Below are 26,353 nucleotides of genomic sequence, written 5' to 3' on the forward strand. Positions count from 1 at the left end.
CTGAAGAAGGCTTTCTTATCTCTTCTTGCTATTCTTTGGAACTCTGTATTCAGATGTTTATATCTTTCCTTTTCTCCTTTGCTTTTCGCTTCTCTTCTTTTCACAGCTATTTGTAAGGCCTCCCCAGACAGACATTTTGCTTTTTGCATTTCTTTTCTATGGGAATGGTCATGATCCCTGTCTCCTGGACAATGTCACGAACCTCATTCCATAGACATTAAGATACTATTATCAAATGGACCCTGGAGGTGGGCCAGAGCCTTTAGGCTGAAGAAAGAGCTTAGGGAGAGCAACAAAGGCGTGCTTTCAAGGGAAGTCAAGACTGCCGTGATGCATCATGAGATAAGTAATTATTCCATTTTTCATTTCAGGGAAAGAAAAGTGGGAAATGTAAGTATGGACTAATTGTTTTCTTTTTTAAAGCTCGATTGAGAGATAATTGATAGACCAAAGTTTGGACTAGTTATTTTTAAATAATACTTTTTATGACTTGGAGAAGGACATGGCAACCCACTCCAGCATTCTTGCCTCGAAAATGCCGTGGACTGAGGAGCCTAGTAAGCTACAGTCCATGGGGTCGCAAAGAGTCGGACACGACTGAGCGACTTCACTTTTTATGACTAGTGTTATATGATTTGAACACCTGCACACCTGTCTGGGTTAAATGAAGAGCAGCCCCCTAAATGTTCATCTTATCCCTTTATTACTCTTGATAACTCTGCATTCTTGGCCATGCTGTTATTTCTTCTTATAATCCAGGAAGCTATTCAAAGTCAGCGAGAAGCTGTTTTAGAAAGAAATGAAATGATAAAGCTACAGAGGAATAAAATTCTCAAGGATAAACTCAAGGTGAGTGAACAGATTCTGCTATGCATTTTTCTGCTTTTCAACCACTCAGACTTTTGAGACACAAGTGCCTGTTTGGGCAAAAGCTTTAAAGTAGACGATATGTCCTACTGATTACTTACTTTGTAACCTTAGGCAAATTACTGTACTTGTCTGAGCCTCCATTTTCTCATCTATAAAGCTGGGAAATAATAATATCTACTGCCTGTGATTGTTGGAAGAATTGAATGAGTATATAGTTTACTGAGAACCATGAGCAGATAAAATCAGGGATTACCATGCAGGTTGAAGCGTGCTTGGCTAGAGGGATGCAGAGGGGCTGTGGGAACTCAGAGGAAGGATCCTCAGTCATGCTGGCAGTTGGGGTAGGTGATGCTGAGAAGTTCAGGGAAAACTCCTCAGCCTCTTGAGCAGAATTTTAAAGAACCAGTAGTCTTGGGTGAGGAGAAGTAATAGGAGAAAGGGCATTCGAGACAGAAGGAAGAACGTGATTGAAAAAAATCTGCTACGCTGGGTGAACTACAGGCAAATAGGTTTGAACAGCTAAACAAAGGCCATATGCTGTGTTGGGATATAAGGTCTGAGCTCTGTTTTTCAAGTTTGAGTAATTGGTCTGTGGGAATCTTGGTGTTCCTCAAGTTATTTTTATTATTCTGTTACTAAAATAGTTGCAAACATAAAACTCCTTCCTGTAATAGTCTTATGCAACCTTAAACCTAAAACCAACTTGAAGATAAAATATAAAGAAAACAACCTCAATGTTAGATGTGATAGGTGAGGTGGCTTTGCTGAAACTCAATCTCCAGGGCTGGGTTTAATAGGAAAAGCATATGGCCTTGCGGCCAGTTCTATAGTTAACTGCTTTCTGTATTTTGACTTCAATTATTGTGATGCAGAAAATGTCTGGTGTACAATGTGGAACTGAAAATTGCAGAGCTTTTGTTTCTAATTCAGAATAATCAGACCTCATACATAAGCCAAGGTCTTCTACCAGGCAATTTTTGAATGCTGATTTTAATGAGGCAGTAACTCAGAAGAGCTGTTCTTGTTCTCATTAATTGTGGAGGACATAATTATATTGTTTCTGGAAGTAGAAACATAAAATATTGGGTTGGCCAAAAAGTTCGTTTGGGTTTTCGTACCATCTTATGGAAAAACCCGAACAAACTTTTTGGCCAACCCAATACCTCAATTTACAATTCATGATTATATTTACTGCTAATAAATGTGGCAAACTGGTGTGTATGAGATAGGGTCTGTGCAAAATGTCAGCTTGCAGGATGCCTATGGTTCTGACTCTTAATTGCACAAGTTCTTTGAGGTTTGCACACCTACCCCTCTGATGGCTACCTAACACCTTCATTCTCCAGCCACCTTTTTTTCAGTTTGAATTGTTGTGAAACCTTTACTTGTCCTGCAGGCCTTCATTTGGAGCATATTTAATTTAGCCATGGAAAAAATGAGGCAGAATTTGATTATATAGCCATTCATAGAAATGTGTATGCTTATTTTTTTTAATTACAAAAATGAAAATTAAGAAAAAATATTTATGGAAAAGACAGACTCCTGGGACTACATTTTTTGACCTCAATTTGGAAATATTTTAGAAAGGTGATTTTCTCAGTATGGAGAACATGTGCGTGCTAAGTCACTCAGTCGTGTCCAACTCTCTGCGACCCTATGGACCATAGCCTGCCAGGCTCCTCTGTCTATGGGATTCTCCAGCCAAGAATACTGGAGTGGGTAGCCATCCCCTTTTCCAGGAGATCTTCCCAACCTAGGGACTGAACCCACGCCTCTTACGTTTCCTGCATTGGCAGGCGGGTTCTTTACCGCTCCTGCCACCTGGGAAGCCCAGTAGGGAGAATGGATAGTAGGAAGAGGGGCTGGTGAGGACTGGAGGTAGAGAGATCAGCTTGGGAGGCTTTTTCTGTAATCTAGGTGGTGTTACAAAAATAAAAATAGGAGTGATAAGAACCTGAGTCAGGCAGTAACCACAGAAACAGAGCAGACGAGATGCACTCAGGAGCCAAGAGGGAGTTCCGTTCCACAGCTCAGGATGGCTAACTGTATGTGGCAGGCAAGAGAGAGCTGGGTTTTGATGTTCAGGCATACCTTTTGAGCGATTGTTATGCAGTATTTTGCCTTTGCTTCTGCAAACCTGTAAAGAAAACCTGCACCACTGTTCCTGTGCTCCTGTGTGTCCCTCTTTTTAACTTGCACACAATTACCATGCTCACACTTCTGACCGCAGACGTGTGGCGTTTTCCCCACACTGAACAATTCTCCCTGATCTCAGCTGGGTGCCTTACAGTTTAACTCAGTTTGACATTGCCTACTTGGAGAGAGGGCTTCCGAGGTGGCTCAGTGGTATAGAACCGCCTGCCGATGCAGGAGATGTGGGTTTGATCCCTGGGTCAGGAAAATCCCCTGGAAGAGGAAAGGGCAACCCTCTCCAGTATCCTTGTCTGAGAAATCCCACGGACAGAGGAACCTGGCAGGTTAAAGTCCATGGGGTTGCCAGACAGCTGGACACGGCTAAACAACAACCTGGAGATAGCATCAGACCCCACAGGTTAAGGGTTTAGTCCCACAAGACTGCCCCCACTTCAGATATGGATCACAAGAAGTAGGTCCCCAGGTTACGCACTGCTTCTGACTTCATCACAAATTGGTTCCTATGACTTCCTCTCCCTTGGATTCAGTTATTTGCAAGAATAGCTCACAGAACTCAGTGGATCAATTACTCACATTTACCAGTTTATTACCTAATAAAGAATTTGATATAAATGAACAGCCAGATCAAGATATACATAGGGTAAGCTCTGGGAGGCTCCCCAGGAACAGAGCTTCAGTCCCATTAAATTGGGGTGCATTGCTCTCCAAGTATGTGGATGTCTTCACCAACCTGGAAGTTCTCTGAACCCTATGTTATTGGGAATTTATGTAGACATGATCAATTATGAGCTACATTTCCAGGTCCTCTCTCCTCTCTGGAGAAAGGAGGTATGTGCTTAGAAATCCCAAGGGATTCGGGAGTTCTTTGCCGGGAACTGGGGTCAAAGACTAAATTTTAGAATGAAAGATTCTCCCAACACCTCTTTGTATAAGGGTCTCAGGAGCCCTGTGTCAGGAATTCAGGGCAGAAGCTGACAGACAGACAGACACAGAGACAGATATTATTTCACAATACCTTCTTGTTTTACTCAGTTTATAGATCATATGAACTCATTGCTTTTCACAGAATTATTGTGTTCTGTTTGATGTTCAAGTTCACATGCTGGCCAATGGAAGCCCTTAATTTAAGCTGAATCCTTTCAGCATCAGACATTAAAAATCAATATCCTCATATCAATAACCTCAGATATGCAGATGACACCACCCTAATGGCAGAAAGCGAGGAGGAACTAAAGAATGTTTTGATGAAGATGAAAGAAGACAGTGAATAAAAACTGGCTTAAAACCCAGCATTCAAAAAACTAACATCACGGCAGGCACTTTCATCACTTCATGGCAAATAGATGGGGAAACAATGGAAACAGTGACAGGCTTTATTTTCTTGGGCTCCAAAATCACTGAAGATGGTGACTGCAGCCATGAAATTAAAAGACGCTTGCTCCTTGGAATAAAAGCTATGACAAGCCTAGACAGCGTATTAAAAAGCAGAGACATTACTTTGCTGACAAAGGTCCATCTAGTCAAGGCTATGGTTTTTAAAGTAGTCATGTATGGATGTGAGAGTTGGACTATAAAGAAAGCTGAATGCTGAAGAATTGATGCTTCTGAACTGTGGTGTTGGAGAAGACTCTTGAGAGTTCCTTGGACAGCAAGGAGATCAAACCAGTCAATCTGAAAGGAAATCAGTCCTAAATATTCACTGGAAGGACTGATGCTGAAGCTGAAGCTTCAATACTTTAGCCACTTGATGCGAAGAGCCAACTCATTTGAAAAGACACTGATCCCGGGAAAGATCTGGGCAGAGAAGGGGGCGACAGAGGATGAGATGGTTGAATGGCATCACTGACTGAATGGATGTGAGTTTGAGCCAGGTCCGGGAGATAGTGAAGGACAGGGAAGCCTGGCATCCTGCAGTCCATGGGGTCTCAAAGAGTCGGATGGTACTTAGCAACTAAAAACAACAAGACGTTATAAAACTATCTTTGCTCCCTTGCAGCAAGTTTATATTCAGACCAGTTTTTTTTTCTCTGTCCCAAAACATGGACCTATTACTATAAAAGAAACTTGGGTTTTTTTTAGTGAACGAGTGAGTGAAAATTGCTTAGTCATGTCTGACTCTTTGCTACCCCATGGACTATACAGTCCATGAATCCATGGAATTCTCCAGGCCAAAATACTGGAGTGGGTAGCCGTTCCCTTCTCCAGGGTATCTTCCCAACCCAGTGATCTAACCCAGGCTTCCCGCATTGCAGGTGGATTCTTTATCAGCTGAGCCACCAGGAAAGCCCAAGAGTAGAGAATAATATTAAAAATGAAGGTTAGGCTGCAAGGAGTGCATATCAAAATGTTCATACAAGTAAAAGAAGTAGACAGGGTGTTATCACTGCAAAATGATTTAAGTGACAAAGCTAGATTTTTTAAAAAATGGGGTTACAACTAATTCAAAAAGATATGCACCCCAGTGTTCACTGCAGCATTATTTATAGTTGCCAAGACATGGAAACAATCTAAGTGGCCATCAGCAGATGAATGGCTGAGTAATATTCTGCTCTCTGTGTGTGTATGTGTGTGTATACATATATACACACATATACATATCAGATCAGATCAGTTCAGTCGCTCAGTCGTGTCTGACTCTTTGCAATCCCATGAATCGCAGCACGCCAGGCCTCCCTGTCCATCACCAACTCCTGGAGTTCACTCAGACTCATGTCCATCAAGTCAGTGATGCCATCCAGCCATCTCATCCTCTGTCGTCCCCTTCTCCTCTTGCCCCCAAACCCTCCCAGCATCAGAGTCTTTTCCAATGAGTCAACTCTTCGCGTGAGGTGGCCAAAGTACTGGAGTTTCAGCTTTAGCATCATTCCTTCCAAAGAAATTCCAGAGCTGATCTCCTTCAGAATGGACTGGTTGGATCTATACAGCACATCGTCTTCATCCATTCATAGGACTTCTATGAACATTGGGGAGCACGTATCTTTTGGAATTAGAGTTTTCTCCAGATACATGCCCAGGAGTGGGATTGCTGGATCCCATGGTAACTCTTGTTGTTTTAAAGAGTTTTTTTAAATACACTTCTGAACTATTTTCTGTATACATTTCCATATACAAAAATAGAATTGCTATTTTTTTAACTCTGCAGAGAATCTCTGCAACAATGTCCTCACGACCCCTGACCTTGCGAGGGGGACAGATGGGAACATCTGACCTTGAGAATGTTGCTCATTCCTTACGGGGCTCGTGCAGAACGGAAAGTGGATGAGCTCAAGTTTGCTGATGGCTCTGGTGAAGCGGGTGCCTGGCTGCCTTTGTGGCAGCTGAGTGATTCTGTTCCCTGTGTGCCTCTCTCATTTCAGAGAAAACTGCCAGCTGACTCCAGAGTTCTGGAAGCCTCTGAGTTGGTGTACACGGTCAGCGCCCAGGAGTACTGGCAGCAGGCGGTCCTCACCGAGGAGGAAACTGGTAACTTATATAAATACATATATTTTTATCTCACTCACTAAAATTCTCAAGAATAAGCTTGGCACGCTGAGTTTCCCATCCTAGAACTTTCTGTGCCAGTTTCCAGTTTGCCAGTTTCCACACCTACGAGCAAATATGTGTGTGTTTCTGCATTGTTGTGGTTCCTGATGCTTCACTGCTGACCTCCCATCTGTAGTCGCTGATCCTAGACTGGGGGAGACAGAAAGGTTGGTTTCATGAGCATCCCACCCCCAGAGGACCTCAACTGAAGTTGATTCAGACTGCCATCCTGATCTGTTCATTTTCATGGATGCTGTTTCCTATGAACTCTGGCCTTTTCAAACTGTTTGTGTTGCCTGTGAATTCCAGAAATCCCCAAGCTAAGAGAGTATATCAGGAGAAGGCTCTTGGATAAGAAGAAGAGGACGGTGACCAAGTACGTCACTGAAGCTTTTGGCCTGTTGCTCCTCACAGACAGTTTCAGCTGTACAGACCACATGCAGGTATGGTGGGAGTCTTCTTCCCGACTCAGGGATCAAACCTACATTGGCAGGCGGATTCTTTACCATTGAGCCACCAGGAAAGCTCAGCTTATTCCAGCAAAAGAAGACACATCTCTCCTACCATTAAACACAGTCTACCTGATTCAAGTCTCAGGAGAGCCTAAAGTGACTATTTTTAACTTTCCCTCTCTGCCTATCTGTCACAAGTGAAAAAAAAAAAAGATCAAACATTCTTTTCTTTCCTTACTCAAAGGTTACAATGTTAACCCTCAGATGATTTTCTTTAGACTCTATGAGTTTAGGGTGTTCCTCTGGTCAGAGAAGAAAAGTCATTCCAAGTTAATTCTCTAACTTGGTAAGAGGGAGGGTTCTCCCAGGCTGGGAGGCAAAGGACGCACAGCCCAGGGGTCTCCCCACTCATGGCTGCCCCACTCCAGGGGTCTCTGTTCACGGTGCCAAAAGCCTTCCCTTCCCACCCCTCTGCCTGCCTTTGTGCGCTCGGTCGTGTCTGAGTCTTTGCGACCCCATGGCCTAGCCTGCCAGGCTCCTCTGTCTACCGGATTCTCCAGGCAAAAATACTGGAATGGAGTGGGTAGCCGTTTCCTTCTCCAGGGGATCTTCCTGACCCAGGGATCGAATCTGCCCACATTGCAGGCAGATTCTTCACTGTCGAGCCACCAGGGAAGCCCCTGGCCTGCCTTTGAGTTATCTGCCAAATGCAGATGATGCCCACTGACTCCCTTACTACAGCAAGCTCTGAATTAACAGCCTTTGGACATTCTCATTTGGTTGGTGTTTCTTTATTTCTATACTTGCTGTCATCTATCATATTTGCTCAGCCAAGCTGTCTGACCTGTTATTACATAGAAAAGGGAAGGGGTAGAGCCATGTACAATCGCGTTGGTCCCGATAACATGGGACAGTCAACCTGGGAGGGCCCAGTGGAGGGACTAGCTGAGGCAGCTGGTCTGGACATGACTTCAATGTGAAAAGTGAGCAATGTTGACTCTTAAACAATATTTTATTTATTTGGCTGTGCCAGGTCTTCATTATGGCATGTGGAATGTAGTTCTCCAGCCAGGGATCGAACCCAGGCCCCCTGCTTTGGGAGCTTAATCCATGGAGCCACTGGGAAGACCCGCAATGTCAACTTTTAATAGTCCATGCTGCTGCTGCTGCTGCTAAGTCGCGTCAGTCGTATCCGACTCTGTGTGACCCCATAGACGGCAGCCCACCAGGCTCCCCCGTCCCTGAGATTCTCCAGGCAAGAACACTGGAGTGGGTTGCCATTTCCTTCTCCAATGCATGAAAGTGAAAAGTGAAAGTGAAGTCGCTCAGTTGCTCAGTCGTGTCCGACCTCTAGCGACCCCATGGACTGCAGCCTACCAGGCTCCTCTGTCCATGGGATTTTCCAGGCAAGAGTACTGGAGTGGGGTGCCATTGCCTTCTCCCATAGTCCATGCAGTGTTGGTCAAATATCTTTGTTGTTGTCGTTTAGTCACTCAGTCGTGTCCGACTCTTTGAGACTCCACACCAGGCTTCCCTGTCCTTCACTATCTCCTGGAGCTTGCTCAAACCCACGTCCATTGAGTCGGTGATGCCATCCAACCATCTCATCCTCTGTCGTCCCCTTCTCCTCCTGCCCTCCCTCTTTCCCAGCATCAGGGCCTTTTCCATTTTAGAAATTCTACATAAAAAGTGCCAAATAGAGCAAGATTCACCATCTTTTCCCTCATATTTCTTACTCTGTGTTTTGTTCTAGTTCTGTGAAAACAAGAAAAAAAAAAAAAAAAAAACACCTTTCTGGAATTTGAGATTTTCTATTTTGACTTTTGTCCTCTGAAATACTAGTGAAGGTTTTGACATTCCAACTTCCCGAAAAAATTCTTCGGGGTGAAAGTTGCCTTGCTGCCCAGCCAAAGATTGCTTTTGGAAGTGCTGATGGAAAATGAATCAGATGCGGTGCTGTGTGTGGTTGGTTTGCTTGATACACACCGGGACAAAGCCTTCTGCAGTCCAAGCTGGAGATATGGAAGTTCAGCCTCAGTTCTCTCCCTGTATCCAGACTCTAGGCGACAGAAGACACAGAGGCGGGGGCTGGCTGGAATTCTATCCTAGCCTTTTAGAGGGGTTGCCAGTAGCCTTCCTCAAAATTCTTTGGCCTCACATATTGGTCTCAGCCTTACTTCTTTGATCAAAAGTTGGAAGGCCAGAGTTTTGTCAGTTCCTTTGTATTCTGGGGGGAGGAGGGGGAAACACCTAAAATTGTATGTGATGGACCTTTTTTTTTAAGATTGTGACTCAAACTCAAAAATTAGAGAATAATTATTTTATTTTATATTTTTAAAATTAATTAATTTCATTTTTGGTTGTGCTGGGTCTTCACAGCCGTGCACTGGCGTTTGTCTAGGTGTGGCAAGCAAGGGTACGCTCTTAGTTGGGGTGTGAAGGCTTTCCGTTGAGTGGCTTCTCTTGGGGTTCCCAGGCCCCAGAGCACTGGCTATAGTAGTTGTGGTGCTCGGGCTTAGTTGCTCTGTGGCCTGTGGAATCTTCTCAGACCAGGGATTAACCCCATGTCCCCTGCATTGGCAGGTGGATTCTCAACCACCGGACCCCCAGAAAAGTCCAGTTACTGTTTTTAAATGAACAGGGATCTCACCTTTATTTTTACGAATCAATAGGAAGTTGATTATGACAACCTCAATGCTGAATGAGTCCTGCATTTATTCATTGTAGATGTCAGCCTTTTTCCCTTTTTTTATTCCCAGCTTTTTCATTCCCAGCCCTTCTGCTTCTTATCTTTCTTTCCTTCTTCAATAAAGATTCGTTGAGAGTGAGCCATTGTGAGAATCTTGCCTGCTGCGTTCCCTTTCATGACTTCTTTCTTCTTTCATTTTGCTTACCAGCGACACCACAAATTTCAAAGAACCCAGCAAGCACTCTGAGAAAAAAGTCCTGCTTATAGAATTCTGGGGCTTCCCTCGTGGCTCAGGTGGTAAAGAATCTGTCTGCAACACAGGAGACCGGAGTTCGATCCCTAGGTCAGGAAGATCACCTGGAGAAGGGAATCACAACCCACTCCAGTATTCTTACCTGGAGAATTCCATGGACAGAGGAGCCTGGTGAGCTACAGCATAGAATTCTAACTAGTAAAAACTCTGAAACTTCCCAGGGCATGCCTGAAATGGGATAGTTTCCATAGAGTTCTGAAACTCATCTATTCTGAGACTCAGAATGTAGAAGTTTGAGGCTATTTTCAGGATCATTCAGCTCCATTCCACTTAGTTCACAGACAATGCCCTTGAGGATTCAGGGATGATAAGTCATCCATGGAAACTCTCACCTCAATGCAAGAGCTATTTCTGTCATCCGGTTTGGAATAGAATTTAAAATCCTATGCTATCCAGCCATTTCTCCATGCCACTCACTCATTCCACAAACGTATATGGACTGCACTCCCCGTGCCATGCCTGGAGTAAACAAGCACGAATAACAGTCTGTCTCCTCAGCAGGGTCCTGGCCCAGAGCAGGGAAACACGTGGCCTGAGGGAGATACAGCACAGCAGGGGTGTGCCAAGTGCAACGGGAGCCCAGGCAAGGGCACCCCAACTCTGCTCACCCCAACTCTGCTGGGGAGTCAGGGACAGCATGACATGAGAAGTGCCTTTTGAACTTTTTCTGGGAGGACAAGAATGTGGGCAGAGCCTGTGCACAGCCAGAAGGATGGCATATTTGGGGAACGGCAGCAAGTTCATGGGCAGCTACACGGGAGGACCTTTTGGGCAAAGAGAGAGCTGGCGATGCTGGAGAAATTGGTTGAGTTCTGGCCAAGAAGGGCCTTAAGTGCTGAGCTAAGGAGTGTGGCTTCTTTCCACTGCAGGTGGACACTGCATGGTCTCCAGGGTTCTCATACAGGGGCAGGCACTACAAAGTTCCCAGTTTGGAACCTAGAGGTCAAGACAGCCTCTGGTGGTCACTCCCTTGTATATCTGAATTGACATTTCTTCCCTGATTAGGCTGTTCTCCTTTGAAGCAGGAACCAAGTCTTTATTTTAGTGGTCCTATAGCTCTGTTATTTATTCCAGAAGGTCACTGTTAGCCTGGGACTTGATAGAAACATAGAATCCCAGTTGCTCGGGTTTGAACCAACTTGCCCAGTGAGTTCTATTGCACATTTTTTCTCACACAAATTTGAGAAATCCTATCCTCCCAAACTGCACCAAGTTCATTAAATATCTGTCAAATCAGATGTCATTGGAAAAAATCTCTTTTAATAATGGCTGGATTTTTAAAAATATTTACTCTTTCCAATAGCCTAATGGATTATACCACTAAAATAAGTTGTAGGAGGCATATATTTGTTCTGTTCTCCAATCTCACAAGTGGCTTCCCCGGTGGCTCAGATGGTAAAGAATCTGCTGCCAGTGTAGAAGATTAAGGTTTGACCATTGGGTTAGGAAGAGCTCCTAGAGAAGGAAATGGTAACTCACTCCAGTATTCTTGCCTTGGAAATCCCAAGGACAGAAGAGCCTGGCAGGAGACAGTCCATGGGGTTGCAAAGAGTCAGACACAACTTAGAGACTAAGCACATACGTGTGCCAATCCCACAAAACTTAAGGAGATCTGTGGACTGGAGGATGCTTTACTGGGCGATGGGGCAAAGTCCACTGTGGGTGATCAGCTCAAGCTCAATCTGCACAGGCTCAGAGGAAGCAGACCTGGAAAAGCCGATGCCTATAGGGAGGGCATAGCCTCATGCTCCCGATGGTCCTTGTCCCTAGAATGAATACTTGCACATGAGTGGCCTGCGGAGATTTGTGGAAGAGAAGATACAGTTGCTGGAGAAGGCCATTGACCAGTGTTTCGCCCACATAGCGCGGCCCCTGCAAGAAGGGATCTGGAACGCCAGGAGTTCCTACCGACGCATCCTTGGGGCGTGCCTGGTGGTGAGTGACCCCCTAAAGGGAAAAACCATGATATCTGGTGAGGTCTGTCTGATCCCTTGCCTACTTTTCTACTATCCCATTGCTTTCCAGAGAAATAAAGAGCTAGAAGAGATTGGGAGAGAGTGAAAATTGCACACAGGAAAGCATATTGAGTAACTGTTTGACTATGCATTGCAAGGACGCAGGGAAAGGTACATGGTTAGGGGGACTTAGGATCTGAGGGTCTTGCTTTGAATGCCAGCCCCACCAAACACCCTTTCTGTAGGCCTGGGTGAGGCCCTAAACCCACTTAAGCCTGTTGGATTTTTCTTCTATAAAATGGGGATGATAAATACTTGTCTAGTCTATTTCACAGGGTTGATGTAAGTATCAATTAGATACACAATAAAAAGCATCCTGTAATCTCTCACTTGGTGTACAAATTGTTTTATCTTTTAATTAGTTATGCGTGGTTTCTAAGGGATGGCTAGGAGGAGGAGATGGTTAGATAGCATCACCGACTCAACAGACATGAATTTGAGTGAACTCTGGGAGATAGTGGAGGATAGAGGAGTCTGGTGTGCTGCAGTCCATGGGGTTGCAGAATCAGACACGACTTAGCAACTGAACAATAAGGGATGGGAAATAAGAAATGTGTATTGTTGTTTAAGCCATGAAGTTTGGGGTAACTGGTTTCATAGCAATAGGTAACTAAGTGACCCTAGGGAGAACTGTTTCCATAGGATGGTAGAAGATCCCAGATCAAAACAGTGAATGAGTAAGTGGGTGCTGAGCAAGTGAAGGCAGGAAGTGGGGACCAGTCCTCTGAGATGACGTACCTGGGGAGGAAGGAGCAGCATCAGGTATCTTCAGCTGTCACTAGGGCTCTATCCTAGGAACTATCCCCTCTCTCCTTAGCCCTTCAATGGCTTCTTTCTCTGGACTACAGACACACCTGGGCAGTTCCTATTGGATAAGCAACTTGCCTTTGTGATCAGACATTTGGGCAGATATGTATATACTAACATCATAACGTTATATGATATAGTAAAATAACCTAAATGTCTAGTGATAAGAGAATGGTTAAGTGCATTATGATGCATCCATATGATATTATGTGGTTGTTAAAATATTTTTTGGAAGTATTTGCAATGAATTCAGGAAATGCTCATTTTATAATATTAGGAGAAATGGCAGAATATTAAAATACAGATAGCTAGACAGGATAGATAGATGTGGGTAGATATAGTATGCTGCCAGTTGTACCATGCTACAACAGCCATTAACTTAAAATATATTCTCCTAAAACATAGATCACTGATTAATGATCACAAGTGCTTCCCTGGTGGCTCAGATGGTAAAAGAATCTGCCTGCAATGCAGGAGACCTGGGTTCAATCCCTGGGTCGGGAAGATCCCCTGGAGGAGGAAATGGCAACCCACTCCAGTATTCTTGCCTGGGAAATCCCCATGGACTGAGGCGCCTGGAGGGCTACAGTCCATGGGGTTGCAAAGAGTCAGACACAACTGAGCAACTAAATAACTACAACGCCGATCACAAGGCCCTCTACTGACATTCTGGTCAGTGCTAATATATTTTATATTCTCTTATTCTTCTACTGAGAATCACCATGCAGCTAAAATCTGTTGACTCTAAAAGCTCTAGCTTCATAATAATTTTTTTTCTTCTCATTTGTGAATTTATGTTTCTGGGAAAAATATGACAAAGATATACACATCAAATCACATTTTATCAAATATTTAATAAAAAATATAAAACTCTGGGCTGTGCTTGGAAAATCTGAAACATACTTGCAGTGGAGTCAGAGCACATTTGTATTTAAGAACTGCTCATTTAACACATGTTTACCAAGCATGACATATGCCAGGACCAGACGGTGAGGACGTCATGATGGATGAGACGCTGGGCTTAATCTCAACCAGCTGATGATCCATCGCAGCAGCCTGATGAGTAAAGAGACAAATGCGAAGCTGCTGTATGTGAGCAGAGACAGTAGAGGATGCTTTGGGAGCTCAGAGTGGAAGCTCCTGCTGACCAGAGGTGTGACTGCTATCCTCTTGTGTAGCTTAATAATGACTAGCTTAATTGGAAGATCATGTCTCTACTCTTCCCAGTAATTCTTGCTTACAGTGTTTGGGATCTAGACTAAAACATCCCCAATAGATCCTAAACTAGTACTCAAGTATTATTGATAATTTCATTTTACTAAAATTTAGACTAATTGAATGAGCTTCCCCGGTGCCTCAGTAGTAAAGAATCCAACCGCAAAGCAGGAGATGCAAGAATGTGCGTTTGATCCCTCTGTTGTGAAGATCCCTTGGAGGACAAAATACCTACCCATTCCAGTATTCGTGTCTAGAGAATCCCCTGGACAGAGGAGCCTGGTGGGCTCCAGTCCATGGGGTCACAAAGAGTCGGACATGTCTGACTGACTGAGCACGCACGTGCACACACACACACGAGGCAGGGTACGTCTGATTCCATGAATTCTAGGTACCCACTAACTCTGTTATCTTACTGTTTATCCAGAGGAGTAGAGGAAACCAGGGCTTTCACCAGACTCTGAAAGCGGTTTGCCTGAAAAATGGCATCTATGCCTCCAGGACTCTTGCGAGAATTGATCTGAATGAAGCCATCACACAGCCCATCTACGAACAGATTGATCCCATTTTTGGGCGCATTTTTAGGTAAAGGAATCCATTTGGCTCCTCTCTGAACAAACATCCTAAGAATGCCTGGGCCAGAGTCTCATCTTCAAGAATTTGTTCTTGGGATCTGGAAGGGTCCAGAGTAGCTTGCAACTTGAGGAGGAAAACTCAGTCTTTGGCAAAACACAAAAGCCTTCTTGGTTGGGTTTACTTAAAATTTTCCGGTGGTGACCCGGAGTGCAGCTGGAGACACTACTTTGAGACTAATGTTATAATTCCTGTTATTTTTCAAATATCTCCTACAGGCAGCAGGGGATCCATTTTCTTATGGACCTGGGCCCAGGATAGGGTATTTTGGTTGGAGAGTGTGGACTTAAGGAAACACACAGTCTTCATAAATTTCCCTGAGTGAGAAAAGGAAAAATGGCTCAGGATGACTCTGCTTGTTCTTTGACACATGGCATGGGGTTTGGGGCCTGAGCCTTCACAGCGCCTGCTCCTTCCCTTCTTCCTTGGCCTCCAAAACCTCCTTCCACAGAAACAGAGTCTTCTATTCCTCACCTGTCTTCAGTCTCCATCCTTCACCTGGCCCGCCACCTATTTGAACCATTCAACTTTTGCTCAATGCTCCCTGCCCCCCAACCTTCCTTTAAATTTGTTTTTCATCATGCCATTCCACCTATGCCCACTCATCCTGTTTACATGTCTGTAGGGTAAACTCCAAATTCCTTAGAATAGACTTCAAGACATTCCACCTGCCTCCAATTGGCCTTTCCCACCCCTCCTTGCCACCCCCGCCCCCCGCCATTTTACCAATCTGAGGGCAGCAGAGAGTTACTGAGACATGCCAGGAACTATGCTAAGCACTTTGCATGCATCATGTTATCATATCCTCCCAAGAACCCTCTGAAGTGGCTCTGGTCTTTTTGCAAGTGAACACACTGCCATTGGGAGGAATCACACAGCTTTCCCCGGCCCCCTGACGCACAGGTAGAGATCTAGGACTTCAAGCCTCTGCCCTCTTCTCTGCTCACCTGCTCACCTCATACCCCTGGGATGTCCTGAAACTTAGTTCACTATGTCATCCCTGGGGAGAATGCTGCCTCCTCCTTTTCACCTCCCTAAACCTTACACAGGCTTCCTGGTGGCTCAGTGGTAAAGAATCTGCAGAATCGCCTGCAATGCAGGAGACATTGGGCTCAATCCTTGGGTCAGGAAGATCCCATGGAGGAAATGGCAACCCACTCCACTATTTTTGCCTGGAGAACTCCATGGACAGAGGAGCCTGGCAGGCTTCAGTCCATGGTGTGACTAAGAGTCAGACATGACTCAGTGACTAAACAACAGCAAACCGTGCCCATCTTTTAAGGTGTAGTTCATCCCACCCTTTCAAGTGGGAACATTTGAGTAGCAGAAGGACTCTGAGTTTTGAGGTCAAACAGATCAGTGTCTAAGGCCTGACCCTGCTACTCACTAGCCATGTGACTTTGAACACATTCTAGCAACCATTTCCAAACTTCAATTTCCTCATCCATAAAATGGGTGTCATTGCACTGACTTCATAGGTTTTATATCAAGGGCCTAGCACAGCACAGTGCTTGGAACATTATAGAAATTTTATAACTAATGATCTCATCCCCCTTCTCTTAAAAATGAGTAAAAGAATACCAGCTAGTTAATTCTTTGTTTTAATCCCACAATAGCTGCTGCTATCTCTTAACATTTTACTTTGCTTTCCTCAGGTCTGGGAAGCCCACTGATGGTTCAGCTCTGATCCCCCACATAGATGCTTTTAAGCTCTCTCTGCAGGAGAAGATGACTGAAATTGGGATAAGAAATGGCTGGAAATATGACAGCTATAAAAAGACTTTCCTGATCCAGGAGGTAAGATCCTTATAAAGTGAAGAGGGCGATGAGTTTAGGTAGTGGTTTTCTTCCCAGCAGGATTTTGGAGGTTGCCTGTTTCTCCCTACTTGTTCCCATGGAGTGTCTAGGCTCTGGGTAGGCCTAATAACAGATGCCATGAGATCCAGAACATAGCAGGATGGAGGAGAGAGAAGTGATCCTGGAGGCAGTAAGCTTTGTTCCCCTGAAAAGCAGCCAATCATAAGTGCTGAGATTGTCATACAGACTCAGTTCCCAGGAAGTATCTTCGAAGAGTCTTTAGCTATATAAACATTTGAATCCACTTTTAACAGACTCACTGACTTCATTTTTGCCAATATCATGAAATACCATCCACGGCAGTGAAGTTTAAAGAAATGTCATTTTTTTGCAGATTACTTTTTAGTTTTGAATCCTCAAGACTCTTATGTGGGACTCATTTTCTTAGTCTGGGCTGTCTTAGTCTATTTGGGCTGCTATAACAAAATACCATAGACTGGGAAGCTTACAAACAACAGACATTTCTCAGTATTCTGGAGGCCAGAAGTACAGGATCAAGGTGCAGGCAGATTTGGTGTCTGCTTGGGCCCACTTGCTGGTTTAGGGGTGGCTGTCTTTTTGCTGTGTGCTTACGTGGCAGAAGGGCACAGAAGCCCTCTAGGGTCTCTTCTATAAAGGGCATCATCCCAACTGAGAGGGCTCCATCTTGAGTCCTAAAAGCCTCCCAAAGGCCCTACCTCCTAAAGCCATTACACCGCATTTGTGCTCAATCAGTTGTGTCTGACTCTTTGCAACCCATGGACTCTAGACCGCTAGGCCCCTCTGTCCATGGGATTCCCCAGGCAAGAATACTGGAGTGGGTTGTCATTTCCTTCTCCAGGGGATCTTTCCGACCCAGGGACTGAACCAGGTCTCTTCCACTGCAGGCAGATTCTTTACCATCTGAGCCATCACATTGGGGTTTAAGATTTCAGTGTAAGAATTTTGGAAGACCTGACTATGCACAGGCCCACAGCACAGGCCCAGCCCAAATTACACAAGAATCACCTGTGCCCCCTTACCCTTCCCACAGATGCCCCATCCCATAACCATGCGTGCCCCTGAGTCCAATTCTGCAAATACTTACTGAGTTGTCTGAGGCACCAGACACTACAGGAAGCGTTTTGGGATGTAAAGATGCTTAAGACAAAGTTTTGGAACTTCCCTGGTAGTCCAGTGGTTAAGACTCCGTGCTCCCAATGCAGGTGGCCTGGGTTCCATCCCTGGTTGGGGAACTAAGAGCTCATATGCTACAAAGCATGGCCAAAAAAAAAAAAAAAAAGACAAGACAAGGTTCCTGCCTGTGAGGGAGGAGCTCACAGCCTCGTAGCGGAGGAGATGGGAACAGCCAACAGGAACCCGGGCAGGGGAAATGGTACAGCCCTCGGAAACCCCTGCCTTGCTTCTGTCAAAGGACTGTCACAAATGGCCTTTTGTTGATGTGGATTCTCAGATAAGTGCCATCCTGGGAGGCCTGGAGGAACACATCCTTAGAAAGAAGAGGAAGATCTATGAGTCTCTCACCACGTCTGTTCAGAACGACCTGAAGCCCTGTTATGAAGGTGGGGGCCCCAAGGGCAATGTTTCTGCCTCCTCCGGGGTCTGCCAGCTCCTTTAGCGTCCTGTCTGCTGTTCCCTCCTTAAAGCATTTGTCCTTCTATGTCCTAAGCCCCCATAACACTCTTGGTCTGCAAGTTAAAACCCAACAATTGCAAACGGGTGGGGAGAGGTCAGTCATGAACCGCTTTTATTTGTTTCCACTTCTTTCCATCCACCCTTCATCTAGACATCTTGCTTCTCTCTGCGTTGCATCGCAGCTAATTAAACTATAAAAGCCATTTATTGAATTCTTGTTCTTATTTTAAGTATCTGTAAACTCACTTGTCAACTTTTTCTTGGCTTGTTGGTCCCATTGATTTTGTTCTGGGGTGGGTGGTGGAGTTTGGAATTTGGTAACCTTCTGCTTGCTCCTTAGGTTTTCTACATGAAAATGATCAAATATTGATTTTTTTGTATTATGTTATTCTATTTCCACAGTGTATAAAATGGTGCTACATATGTGACTATATATATACAAATACGTATGGTTATGTAGCTGTGTATACGTGTGCTCAGTCGTGTCTGAGTCTTTGTGACCCTATGGATTATAGTCCGCCAGGCTCCTCTGTCCATGGAGTTTCTCAGGCAAGAAGACTGGAGTGGGTTGCTGTTTCCTACTCCTGGGGATCTTCCTCACCCAGGGACTGAACCCATGTCTCTTGACTCTCCTGCATTGCAGGCAGATTTTTTAACCACTGTGCCACCTGGGAAGCCCCAGGTGTGTCTATATGTGTGTCTGTATGTATATGCATATGTGTATGTATGTATAGTTGGTTTGCTTGTCTTTATTTCTGATGCTAAGGATATCTAAGCAAGTCCTTGTTGAGGTGTTACTGTGGCTGTCATTTTTGCCAGAGGCCGCACAGATCACAGGCAAAAAAGCATGTGAAAGAATGAAAGATGTCCTCAGAAGAGGGGTGGACCGGCAGGTGGCTGAGGGCATGTTCGAACGGGCGCAAGAAAGGATGCAGCACCAGTTCCAGCAGCTGAAGGTATTCGACTTATGCAGTTTGCATTCCGGTCCCAGAGGACTCCTTGGGGAGCACGGGAAGGAGGGGCAGAGATGGAGGAATTAGTAGTTGTTTGAGCCCAGATAGAGCCAAATGCCTTCTGCAAAGTGGGCTCGACTGACGCCCATGATGCCGGGGTAGGGGCCAGCCTCCACCCTGCTTCCACCTCTACCGCCATCACGTGCTGGCTCGCGCTTGTCTCAGTCTGTGACTTCAGAAACTCAGTGCCTCCAGCTCTCTCCTGCATCTTTCTCTTTCCTGAGTCATCACTAAGATCACTGTGATATCTCGAGGGGACCCTAAGCACTTCACAAACATGAGCTTATTGAATCCCCAACAAGTCGGTGAGATAAGGTGCTACAATCGTTCCCACTTTACAGATGAGAAAACTGAGGCAGACAGAGGCGTATCAACAGGTCACAGAGCTAGCAAGTTACAAGTGTGGGAATTTGGGACCAGGTAACCTAGCTCTGCTGCTGCTACTGCTTAGTTGCTTCAGTTGTGTCCAACTCTGTGCAACCCCATAGACGGCAGCCCACGAGGCTCCCCCGTCCCTGGGATTCTCCAGGCAAGAACACTGGAGTGGGTTGCCATTTCCTTCTCCAATGCACGAAAGTGAAAAGTGAAAGTGAAGTCGCTCAGTCGTGTTGGACTCTTATCGACCCCGTGGACTGCAGCCCACCAGGCTCCTCCATCCATGGGATTTTCCAGGCAAGAGTACTGGAGTGGGGTGCCATTGCCTTCTCCAAACCTGGCTCTAGAAATAGTATTATCTCAAGACATACTTTTAAAAAAAATATTTATTTGACTGCACCCAGTCTTAGTTGCAAGATTTAGTTCCCTGACCAGGTATCAAACCCAGGCCTCCTACATTGGGAGCATGGAGTCTTAGCCACTGGACCACCAGGGAAGTCCCCAGATCTTTTTTTAATGAGGGAAAATGTCTTGTCTACATAAAATACCTATAGATAAATGCCAGCCAACTATTATAGATCTGTTCATTACAGTACCTGGCATAGATTTTGGTGAGATTCTGTCCCCTCTCAGAAGACAGTTCCTGACAGTTTCCTTGAAACCAAGTGCTCTGTCAAGTACACCTGGACATCCAGCCCCAGTCCTGGGTCTCTTAGTTTGTCAGCCTCCTCTGCAAGTAATATAAATTCTTTGCTTTAGTCCAAGCTACTGCTAGCCCCTCCCTGGCCAATAGCATTTCCAAATTCATCAGCCTCAGTCCAGGCTTAGCTGACCTCTCCCAGCCTCCCAAGGACCCAGCTCCTTGCTATTTCCGTCCACCTCTGGACCAACCTGCTTCCTGAAACATCTCCAACCTCTTATGCACAATCTCCTCTCCTCCCATCACCGCAGTTTTGGAAAATCCCTTTCTCCACGACACGAAGCATGTTATTTCTCTTGGATGGGGCTAAGAGGTATCTCATTTACCAGTAGCAGTGCAGTTTCCATCATCTCACATATTACCGCTGCCTACAAATACCTGCAGAAAATTTGCCAAATTCTATAGCTGCCTATCCCCACTGAGTACATAAAAACTGGCCTTTTGGCCTTTCAGGTGCCTAAGAAAACAATTGCACTGAAAAACGATGAGCACATTGATCATGTACAAATGTATCTTAAATGACAGACATGCGAGAAGGTGCCACTGGGCGAGACCACAGAGGGTTCCCGTTCTCCAATCTCACAGACAGTGAAGCTAAGGGCCAAAATCACTAGCACAAGGTTCACAGATGCAGCTGAGACTAGAACTTTGGTCCAATGCATTGGTGAAAAGATCATGTCTTGGAGCCAGGAGGCGAAGGTTCAGAACTAGGCTCTGTCAGCATAGTGGAGAGTCGAGTGTTTTTCAGCAAGAGATGGTTGGAAGAAGGAAATGGTTTTTGCTGATAAAAGGACTGAGAGTAGCAAGGAGACAAATCTCAGGCAGTTGGAAAGTTATATATTAATGGTGTGTTATGAAAAGCAGGAGGTCGACAAACATTTAGGCAGTGACTAAACTCATGGTGGGACAAGAGGATGATGATCAGTGCTTTGCCTCTTTTTCTGCTTGTGTGGCATCTGTTCTCCTCCCCCCAACCCCCACCTCCACTATGCCTCCCTGCATCCTCATTACTCCTGATTTGGCTCTTCAGCATCAGAGTACAATCACCGAGTCTAGGAAAGGAGCTATGAAGGCAGGTGGGACCCCTCAGAAATGTTGTCCTGATGACTCTAGTCACCCAGGGTATCCTCAGGGGGTCCACCCTTGGACTTGACTTTGGTTTCAGCAACCCTGGTCCCTACACTCTCTGGTTGGGGAATGGGGTGGGGTCCCTTTCATAAGATTCCTTCCCCTTGAGACTGCACCATCTTAACAGAATGACTGTCCTTTGTCATGTAGAATGGAATCACGGAGAAGGTGAAGGGCAGCATTGCTACCATGCTGACCCTGGCTTCGTCCCCAGGGGATGGGCTCTACAAGGAGCTTGCAGGTAAATACATACAACCTTTGTGTACTTGGGAGCAAGACAAACGGCCTCAGGGTTCTGGTCTCCCTTCTTGGTCACAGTCTTGGCTCCCATCACTGGCCAGCTCAAGGTAGGGGAGTCTGAGTCATGCTATGGGGCATAGAGGTGCAAAGGGGATTGAAGAGGCTTTTGGATCAATGCCAGAGCCAACCCCAAGGTCAGCCTGAACTGTCCCTTCACAGGGACTGTGTGTGTCAGGGTTCTCCAGAGAAACAGGACAACAGGATGTGTATGTCTCCCACACACACAAACACACATAAGGAGATTCATTTTAAGGAACTGGCTCATGCAACTAGGAAAGGTTCATGAGTCCATGTGATAAGGGAGGCCAGCAGGCTGGAGACTCAGAAAAGACTTGCAGTTCAAGTCTAAGAGCAGTCTTCCAGAGAACCAGGAAGAGCCATTGTTGCAGATGAAGTCTAAAAGCAGTCTTCAGGAGAATTCCCTCTTGCTCAGGAAAGACCCGCTTTTTGTTCTAGTCAGACTTTCAGCTGATTAAATGAGGCCCACCTACATTTCAGAGGAGAATCTGCTTTACTCAAGAGTCCACTGATTTAAATGTAAATCTCATCCAAAAATACACTCACAAAAACATCCAGAATAGTGTGTGACCAACTATCTGGGCACCGTAACTCAGACAGGTAGAGACATAAAATTAACCATCACAAGGATATCATCTAGTAGCAGACCATAGGCTAAAAACCCAAGATGCCAAAATGGAGCAAATGCACTAGAATTTAGAATGGGGACAGCTGGGAGGAGAGGGAGTGGAGTAGGAGAGAGATGCCTGGAAAAGGCTGGGGGAGGTCTGGCATGGGGTGTGCTTTGTATCTCCTTCCACTGAGCACTTGTGAAGCCTTGGTCAAGACCCACTGATTTCCCAGACTTATTCTATGGGTAGGTTTGTGTTTATTTTGAAGGTGCCCACTATGATCAGATAAGCCTTAAGAGCAACAATGCCTGGTTTGATCAAGTTGTTCATAAAATACACTGATTGGACCATCTAATCTCTAAGATCCATTCCTGAGCTCATATTCTGGGACAGTTGACCCAAGTCAGAACAGGATTCTCAAGGAATCTGTTTCCTGGGGACATTTCTGAAAAGGACACTAACTCCTGATGCTCTTTTGTAGATGTCAAAAGTGAATACAAGGAGATGGAGAAGCTGCACAGAAGCCTGAGAGAGGTTGCTGAGAATGCAGTGCTGCGGAGGGGCATGCAAAACTTCCTTCTGAGAATGTCCCCCAGCAAAGCTGGCCCCCCCAAAACATAAGATTTAATTCTTGGGGCTTAGCCCCAAGGGGATGGAATACCAGCCTAGAGACAATCAGATTTACTTGTGTTGGTTAAAAGCTAATAAAGAACATCACCCAACTTTGGGAACTTTATAGGCAATAGAAAATCCGTATATGGTTACTTTTGGCATAAAGTCGAGTACAGAACACATCATTTCATTTTTATTCTACTGCCAATGAAACCCTCAGGAAGTTCTAAAGTTTTAGGGATGAGAAACTTGTGCCTCACGGAAGAAAAATACCTAAAGAGTGAAAAACTTATTTGTGGAGTCTAAAATATGACACAGATGCACTTATTTACAAAACAGAAGGAGACTCACAGACATCAAAACCAACTTACGGTTACCAAAGAGGAAGTGGGGTAAAGAGGGAGAAATTAGGGGTCTGAGATTAGCAGATACAAAATACTATATGTAAAACAGATAAACAACAAAGTCCTACTGTATGGCACAGGGTATCCTGTAGTAAACCATTATGTTAAAGAAGATGAAAAAGAATATATACATATATACACACATATGTGTGTGCATATATATTATATACATTTATGTATACACATATGTGTATACAATATATGTGTGTGTGTATATGTACATATATATATATATATCTGATTCACCTTGCTGTACTACAGAAACTATCACAACACTGTGAATCATTGTTATTATAATCACTTCAATTATAATAATTTTAAAAAAGACTCTCTAGTTTGGTTCTTGGTCTGACCCATGGACTCCATCACAAGTTCTAAGTCATAGCCGATCCATCTGCCCAGGAAATGGGACACTGGCTAGAATTAAGCAGAATGCTACCATCAGAAACATCACGACTGGGGTTCAGGGTAGCCCTTGATTCTGGAGGAGACAAGAGGAAAAGGTATGTTGCTCAGAAGACTGGGAGGTGGGCAGGGAAAAGAACAGTTTTCGAAAACACAGCTTTAAATGCTGCACAGTATTCTGATGTATAGATGTGTTTTGCTGTTGTGTAGTCACTAAGTCATGTCCAAATCTTTGTGACCCCATGGACTGCAGCCCACCAGGCTCCTCTGGCCATGGGAATTCTCCAGGCAAGAATGCTGGAGTGGGTTGCCATTTCCTTCTCCAGGGGATCTTGCCAACGCAGGGATTAAACTCATGTATCCTGTGTCTCCTGCACTGGCAGGCAGATTACCTGGGAAGCCCATACTACCATTTATCTTACCATTATTCTATTGCTGGACGTTTAGATGGTGCTGTTTTTCTCCACTGTAGATAATATTATAGAGAATACTCTTATACAGCTATCTCTGTCTCTCTCTCTGATTTTTTTAAAGAGATAGACAACCTTATAGGTGATTTCAAATACAATTTTAAAAATTAGAATTCCTGTGTATACACAGTATTCTAAAAATCAGAATGAAAGGAGAGTATTCCAACTTATTTATGAAGAAAATTTTAACCATGATACTTAGAACAGTGATTATAAGAAAGAAAAACTAGTAAGAATTTTGAATTATGTTTCAGTTCAGTTGCTTAGTTGTGTCTGACTCTTTGCGACCCCATGGACTGCAGCATGGCAGGCTTCCCTCTCCTTCACCAACTCCTGGAGCTTGCTCAGACTCATGTCCATCGAGTCACTGATGCCATCCAACCATCTCATCCTCTGTCGTCCCCTCTTTTCCTGCCCTTAGTCTTTCCCAGCATCAGGGTCTTTTCCTATGAGTCAGTTCTTCGCGTCACGTAGCCAAAATATCACAGCTTCAGCTTCAGCATCAGTCCTTCCAATTGAATATTCAGGACTAATTTCCTTTAGGATTGACTGGTTTGATCTCCTTGCAGTCCAAGGGACTCTCAAGAGTCTTCTCCAACACCAAAGTTCAAAAGCATCAATTCTTTGGTGCTCAGCTTTCTTTATAGTTCAACTCTCACATCCATATTATGTCTGCTGCTGCTGCTAAGTCGCTTCAGTCATGTCCGACTCTGCGTGACCCCATAGACGGCAGCCCACCAGGCTCCTCCATCCCTGGGATTCTCCAGGCAAGAACATTGGAGTGGGTTGCCACTGCCTTCTCCAATGCATGAAAGTGAAAAGTGAAAGTGAAGTTGCTCAGTTATGTCTGACTCTTTGCGACCCCATGGACTACAGCCTACTAGGCTTCTCCGCCCATGGGATTTTCCAGGCAAGAGTACTGGAGTGGGGTGCCATATTATGTCTAGGTATCCAATTATGCTTGCTGCTGCTGCTGCTAAGTCGCTTCATTCGTGTCCGACTCTGTGTGACCCCATAGACGGCAGCCCAATAGGCTCCCCCGTCCCTGGGATTCTTCAGGCAAGAACACTGGAGTGGGTTGCCATTTCCTTCTCCAATGTATGAAAGTAAAAAGTGAAAGTGAAGTCGCTCAGTCATGTCTGACTCTTATCGACCCCATGGACTGCAGCCTACCAGGCTCCTCCATCCATGGGATTTTCCAGGCAAGAGTACTGGAGTGGGGTGCCATTGCCTTCTCCGCCAATTATGCTTAGATACCCAAAATTTAAGCAACCCCAAATAAAAAATATATGCGTTTTCTACTGTGTAACTGATAAGTTATAGAATTGAGGAGTCCCAATTCCAAAATTCCTCTACCTCTGATTTTTATCTTTAGGATAAATTTTTTAAGAATTCCATTATAGGATCTGAGTAAAAGAGCACTTTAAAGTCTCAACTGTTCCAGAAAACCTGTCTGCTTACTAGCAGGAATGAGATTTCCTGTGTTACCATTTTTTAATACCATTTAAAAAAAATAAAAAATGGATATTATTGTTTTGTTCAGTAGGTTCACGGGATCAAATTTTTAATATTACCATCTTGTATTGTATGGGTTGTTACTGATACTGAAACCCTTTTTTGTGTTTATTGAAGTTTCTCCCACTTGAATTGTCCTTTCATAATCTTTTCTTTTGGCGTGGCTATCACTTCTTCTCATTTTTCTTTTTACTTTGAAAGAACTTCAAACTCTGAAAAGTTGCAACAGTACAAAGAACTCCCATCAACCCTGTATCAATATGCCAGCATTTTACCACACTTGCTTTATTATTCTTCAGTGGGAATGTGTGTGCTTGTGCATACCTTTCTCAACTATTCCAGAGGAGTTGTATGTCTATGCCCCTCCACCCCATAATATTTTAGTGTATTCCATAAAAACAAGTATGTTCTCTTACATAACCCCAGTATAATGACCAAATTCGGGAAATTCAACATTAGTATAATATTATTGCCTTATCCACAGTCTATGTCTAAATTTCCTCAACTGCCCAGTTATGGCCTGGGCAGAGCAATACTTTTTCATCCAGCGTCCAACCCAGGATCAAGTATTTCACTTGCTTCCTTTAATCTCAGACATTTTCAAGGAACATAGGCCAGATGTTTTATAAAATGTTGGCTTGTCTGATGTTTCTTCGTGATT

The 26,353-nt window shown here is 44.6% G+C and overlaps 1 protein-coding gene across 3 annotated transcripts in view; it reads left to right on the top strand.

The window, feature by feature from the left end:
* The window catches only part of NUGGC (nuclear GTPase, germinal center associated), a 50,902-nt gene extending 27,866 nt beyond the window's left edge, over positions 1 to 23,036 (top strand). For all 3 annotated transcript variants that reach the window (XM_061425060.1, XM_061425058.1, XM_061425057.1), the window contains 11 exons: positions 372 to 390; positions 760 to 849; positions 6,381 to 6,486; positions 6,856 to 6,989; positions 11,771 to 11,935; positions 14,465 to 14,622; positions 16,326 to 16,467; positions 17,960 to 18,068; positions 18,961 to 19,097; positions 21,508 to 21,598; positions 22,768 to 23,036. In XM_061425060.1, the coding sequence (XP_061281044.1) occupies positions 372 to 390; positions 760 to 849; positions 6,381 to 6,486; positions 6,856 to 6,989; positions 11,771 to 11,935; positions 14,465 to 14,622; positions 16,326 to 16,467; positions 17,960 to 18,068; positions 18,961 to 19,097; positions 21,508 to 21,598; positions 22,768 to 22,907 (1,291 nt within the window). In that variant the 3' untranslated portion in view covers positions 22,908 to 23,036. The remainder of the gene's footprint in view (positions 1 to 371; positions 391 to 759; positions 850 to 6,380; positions 6,487 to 6,855; positions 6,990 to 11,770; positions 11,936 to 14,464; positions 14,623 to 16,325; positions 16,468 to 17,959; positions 18,069 to 18,960; positions 19,098 to 21,507; positions 21,599 to 22,767) is intronic.
* The last annotated feature ends 3,317 nt before the right edge of the window (positions 23,037 to 26,353 follow it).

Source organism: Bos javanicus, chromosome 8 (assembly GCF_032452875.1).
Source record: "Bos javanicus breed banteng chromosome 8, ARS-OSU_banteng_1.0, whole genome shotgun sequence".
Classification (NCBI taxonomy): Eukaryota; Metazoa; Chordata; class Mammalia; order Artiodactyla; family Bovidae; genus Bos; species Bos javanicus.